General features: G+C 42.4%; 2 protein-coding genes across 7 annotated transcripts in view; one reads left to right on the top strand and one right to left on the bottom strand.

The window, feature by feature from the left end:
- The window catches only part of LOC103276328 (IST1 homolog), an 85,023-nt gene that overhangs the window by 51,566 nt on the left and 28,375 nt on the right, over window positions 1-5,082 (bottom strand). The window lies entirely within an intron of this gene.
- Window positions 1-5,082, top strand: part of ZNF821 (zinc finger protein 821) — a 20,751-nt gene that overhangs the window by 599 nt on the left and 15,070 nt on the right. For 2 of the 6 annotated variants that reach the window (XM_021706837.1, XM_021706836.1), the window contains exons 1-2: window positions 320-611; window positions 3,139-3,255. Coding sequence is in view for 4 of the 6 variants with exons in the window: in XM_021706832.1 (XP_021562507.1) it covers window positions 3,216-3,255 (40 nt within the window). In the remaining 2 variants the exon portion in view is untranslated. Of the gene's footprint in view, window positions 1-286; window positions 612-1,712; window positions 1,831-3,138; window positions 3,256-5,082 lie in introns of those variants that run through there. The other 4 variants (XM_021706834.1, XM_021706832.1, XM_008073729.2 and 1 more) reach the window with 4 other exon arrangements.

The following is a 5,082-nucleotide window of genomic DNA, read 5'->3' as shown; positions in this document are numbered from 1 at the left end:
GGGGGGGCGGGGGCAGCCGAGGCTCACCCCCTCCCTGCGGTCCAGTCCCCCGCCCTGCGCTCCCCACCCCGGCCGTCCCTCTTTCTATCTCTCTGGCGGTCTCGGGCGCGGGTGGGGGTGCGTCTGCGCGGCCGCCCTCCCCGCGTGGGCCCTGGTCCGCCGGGCCGCGGGCACCCGGCCTCGTCGGGCTCCAGCGGGCACAGCCGGGAGGGCCCCGGCGTCTGACAGGCTGGGGTGGAGCTGGGGGAGGGGAGGATGGGCGTGGGAGTGCAGATCCGGGGTATCGGTCCCGGCGTCTCCGTCTCGCAGGAGAGCTTCTAAATTTAGATGTCGGAGAAGACTGTTGTCTAAAGGTTTGTCTGAGCCGCCTCGGGAGACTTCTGCCTCTTGTCTGGTAATTCCTGGGAACTTACCTGGGCTTGGGCTTGAAGAAGCAGAGTGGATATCTCGGCTGCTGATACACATGCCCCAGACCCAACCCAAGGGGGGACAGGGTGAACAGCGAGGCGGGCTGCGTGACCAGCTTTCTTTCCTCTCCTTTTGGCAGATACAAATCACTTGGATTCAGGCGAATTTACTTTTGCTTCGTGGGAACTACACCAGAGCTGGAGGTGGGAACGCACCCTCTTTCCTTAAGGCTGGGATTTCTCCCGTTTTTTCTTTCTAAAGTCTGTGGTGTGCCCTGGAAGCTGCAACCTAACACCTGTGAGAGAGCAGAGACAGTGTTCAGAGTAGACGTTGCACCCTCCTAAGGACTCTTAACCTCACTCTAAAGACGGACAAAGCTGCCTCCCTTTAAAAATAGAATCCCTTTAGACTGGGATCTCACCGTTTACCTTTCTTCCCATTCCATGTTCAGGAAGCTCATCTGTTTACAGTTTTGGTTTGGCTTCAGATTTGGACTTGGAAACTAAGGCAGTGCTGAAAGTAAAACGGAGTGAGTGGCCTTTGAGCTCTATGTGCTTGGGTTGTATTAGCTTTTACTGCTTATTTCTTGTTTTATGTCAAGAGTGTCCTTTCAGTGCCACTTATTTATTTTCAAGAGCCCATGACCCTACAGGTCTTTTTGTGTTTTGTTATTGTTGTAGTTGATTTGCTTTGTTTTGAGGGAGGGGAGGTTATTTGCTTATTTTTCCCTTGATCCCTCAGGTGTGAAGTCTTATTGGGTACCATCTGGTCAGTTTCCCATTTGGCCACTAGGAGGATTATGAGCTGCAGTGGACACTGCCTATTTAAATATGTAGATACTCATATCTGTCTTTGGACTTTTTAGCTCTGGTATTGAAATGTTGCCTTGCCAAGATGATCTAAACAGAGACTGACTCAGATTATGTGGCCTCACTTCAGAAGAGATTTTATTCCTTTTATTTCACAGTTTTCATTTCTGACTTGATGGGAGAAAATGTAGAGTAGTCAAGATTCTGTTTTTTTCTTATACAATAGAGAAGTATATTTTAGAAATAGCAGCAGACAACCTAAGTTTCATTCAGGTTACCACTTTGTGATTCCACAGACACATAGGAGGAAGTCCAAAGTATGATATTCATGTATTGCTTCCATTAATAAGATAACTACATAATTAGAAAGATGTGATCTACATAAAAAAACTTAGAGAACACATGCCATTAGCATTAGCACTCAGTATATTTCCCTCTAAATAGTTAAAATTGATTTTTATTGTATACATTTGGAGTTTTTTTTTTTAATTAAAGGTCTGAAAAAGAACTGTGTTTGATATGCAGATATGATAGAAGACTGCCTGAAAGCTGCTTCCTTTGCCACTTCCTGTGGAGGCCTGTCTTTACCATTTGCGGTTTCTTTCTTCTTTTGGTAAGGGGAGGCAGAATCTGATTACAGGTTTGAGGTCCTTTCTAGTTATATAGAGGAGTTAGTTGGCATAACAGGAGGTGAGTCTTCATTAACTGGAGTGCAAAATATAGCTAGTAGTAGTCCCTCATGACTCCTCTTAAGGTAATAAACTACAATTTTATATTTGCTTATTCAATGTGGGTACAATTTAAGAAGTCAGGAACTGAAAGAAAACTTAGAGGGTGGCCAAATCCATATTCCTGTCTTTGGTAGGAAAGAGAATCCATCTCTTTATTCTATATCTGTTTATTCACTCTGTCTTTCAAATAAAATGTCACAGGTTTTGCTACTAATTCATTTCAGATTCTCTAATAATGCTTACAGTTGAGACAATCTTTCTTGTAGTTAACCAGGAACTTCCAGGCTTAAGTTATCTGTTCCCTCCTATATGAGGTAGGGGTGGCAAATGCATGTCTCTGCAGCACTACTCATTTGGGAAGCTTTACTCTTTGTTTCTCCCACTGATCTCTGCTACACAGAGGCTAGATTGAGAAGAGGCTCTACAGCTATTAACTTTGACCACCTCTCTGGAACATGTGAGCAGGGATAGGTTAGTGTTCCACAGTGGGGTGCTGAATTAGTACTCAACAATGTGGATGGCATCTGGCTCTTCCAGTGAGAGCCCATCTTCAACATTAGAAGTTTGATTTAGTGTCCTGTCATCCACAGTGGCCAGCACTGTGCCTGCACCATTAGATTGGGGCTTTATTTCCCATGCTGTTTTCATTTACAGATGCCTGAGAGCTTTGACACATTTCTTGTCTCACGAGGATATGATGCCTTTGATACCTTTAGGCAAGACAACTTCTGAAAAAACATCTGGAGTCTCTCATTGGTGCATATTGCAGAGTTTGACTTCCAGCGAGCATGTGACATATGAGCTACCACCCTCTTTGGCTTCCTTTTGCTTCCTTTTACAATTAATGGGGTTATTCCTTTGAGCCCTCAGTACTTCTAACCCTGGTTGCCTGAGTTTTGCTTCCTTTTCTATCCTGTGACCTTGATCATGATCACTTAGCAGTATTCTGGATTCCAAAGATGGATTTAGAGTGTAATTCTCTAAATCCTCTGAAGGAGTCCCCTCTTACACTTCTTTGGACCTTGACATTGTGCTACAGATTTATTCATTTCTTTCTTTTTTCATTAGTTCAATTATTTATAAATGGTGGGTTTTATATGCTCAAGAGCTAATTTTAAAGTCTTTTCGCTATAATTTTGATAACTTCTGGGGGAAATAACATGTGCTAACAATATCTTTTTTTATTATAGGTTAGCACCTTGCAAGGAAATAGTAATATATCCAGTCGTGAAACTGGGAAAGGCCAGAGCTCTCGGATCAGGGAAACATGTCCCGTCGGAAACAGACAAATCCAAATAAAGTTCACTGTGAGTATTGGGCTTTGTCTTCTGGAATCTGGGAATGTTGAGGGTTGGGATGAAAGAGTAACCTGAATTTAGGGTTAGAGGCTAACACCAATTTGTGAAGAAGAATGGATTAAACATATTGGATATGATGGATTTAGAGTGTGTCTGGTTGCTGGAGGAGGTATTAGGTACTTGTCTTAGGGGTACGTGTACTTGATTTATCCTTAATTCTCATATTAACAAACAGTTCAAAAAAAAAACAGTTCTAGGATACCTGTCTATGTAAATCCTTAGGCTAGATGTTAGGGCTGTAAAACAATTTAAGATGTATAAGACTATAACATAGTCTCAGAAATATACACTCACACACACAAGATAGTAAGATAGTATATGCTAAGTGCCAAATAGGGATGCTGCAGATTGTGTGTATTACAGAAGCTAAGAGGAGGGAAGTTAAGAAAGCTCCATGGACTAAGGTAGCAAGGGAAATGCCTGATAGAAAAGGCTCTATACTATGCACTTCAACTGGGCCTTAGAGGATAGAAAATAGATTTGAAAACAAAAAGAGGAAGGGAGAAAGAAAATCAGGGAAAGTGATATAAGCAAACATACAGGAGGGAATGCACATGATATGTTTAGAGAATGAGGAGACTTTGTACGAAGTGGAAGTTTTATTTGTCCAAAGGTCATAGGATGTGAAGCTGGAGATGTCTAACTCTATACTGTGGAGGCCTGAATGCCAGGCCAAGTTCAAACTTAATTCTGTAGGCTGTAGAGAACTTTTGAAGGTTTTTAAGCAGAGAGGGTGGATTATGATTTAGAATGCAGTGTTTTGGTACTGCTTCATAGTACCAAAACACTGCATTCTAAATCATACTCCACTCTGTGGGATTGATCACATGAAGAAGAGACTAGAAACGAGAAGACCAGCATGCACTGTTGTCTTGTGTTGTTTCTCAACAGTTTCATATGTATACTTTATTTCAGTAATTATATTGTAAACTTCTAGAGGGCATAGACTATGTGCCATGCATATTTCCTTATATATCCCTCTCTAGTTCTAGCACTGATCATAAAGGGAGTTCAAAAAGTGCCTTGTTAAATTAACATTAACATCTGTGTAAGGCCGGGCACAGTGGCTCATGCCTATAATCCCAGCACTTTGGGAGGCTGAGGTGAGAGGATTGCCTGAGTCTACAGGTTCGAGACCAGCCTGGGCAACTTGGTGAGACATCTGTACAATAAATCAAGAAAAATTAGCTGGGTGTGATGGTACATGCCTGTGGTTCCGCTACTTGGAAGGCTAAGGTGGAAGGATCACCTAAGCCCACCAGGTCAAGGCTGAGGTGGTCATGAGTGTGCCACTGCACTCCAGCCTGGGCGACAGAGTGAGACTCCAACTCAAAAAAAAAAAAACAAACCTGTAGATTTCAGATAGCCATTTTCCTGTGATCTAGGGAGAAAAGCATTCTCACCCAAATGTTTATAAAAACAGATAAATAGACAAATACTTCCTATTATTATGGAGGATTGGTTAAGTAAACTGCAGCAACATTTGAAGATAATTTGGAGGTATAATATATAAAAGATTTTTTTCTAAACAAAAACTATATTTGAGAGGATAGATTAGTCAAGGAGTTAAGGCAAGAGAACTAAAATTTATGAAAAACATATTATATGCCAGGCACTATGCACTTTATCTTATTGAATAATTTCAAGGGTAGGGGAGAGAATAGTATGACCAGAGGAATTAAGAGGGTTTTGACATTTTTTTTTTTTTTTTGAGTTGGAGTCTCACTCCGTCGCCCAGACTGGAGTGCAGCGGCTGCTCCCGGCCACCGCAGCCTC

The sequence above is a fragment of the Carlito syrichta genome, unplaced genomic scaffold (assembly GCF_000164805.1).
Source record: "Carlito syrichta isolate Samal-C Ts95f unplaced genomic scaffold, Tarsius_syrichta-2.0.1 Scaffold316038, whole genome shotgun sequence".
Lineage (NCBI taxonomy): Eukaryota > Metazoa > Chordata > Mammalia > Primates > Tarsiidae > Carlito > Carlito syrichta.
This window is presented reverse-complemented; position numbering and strand designations above follow the sequence as displayed.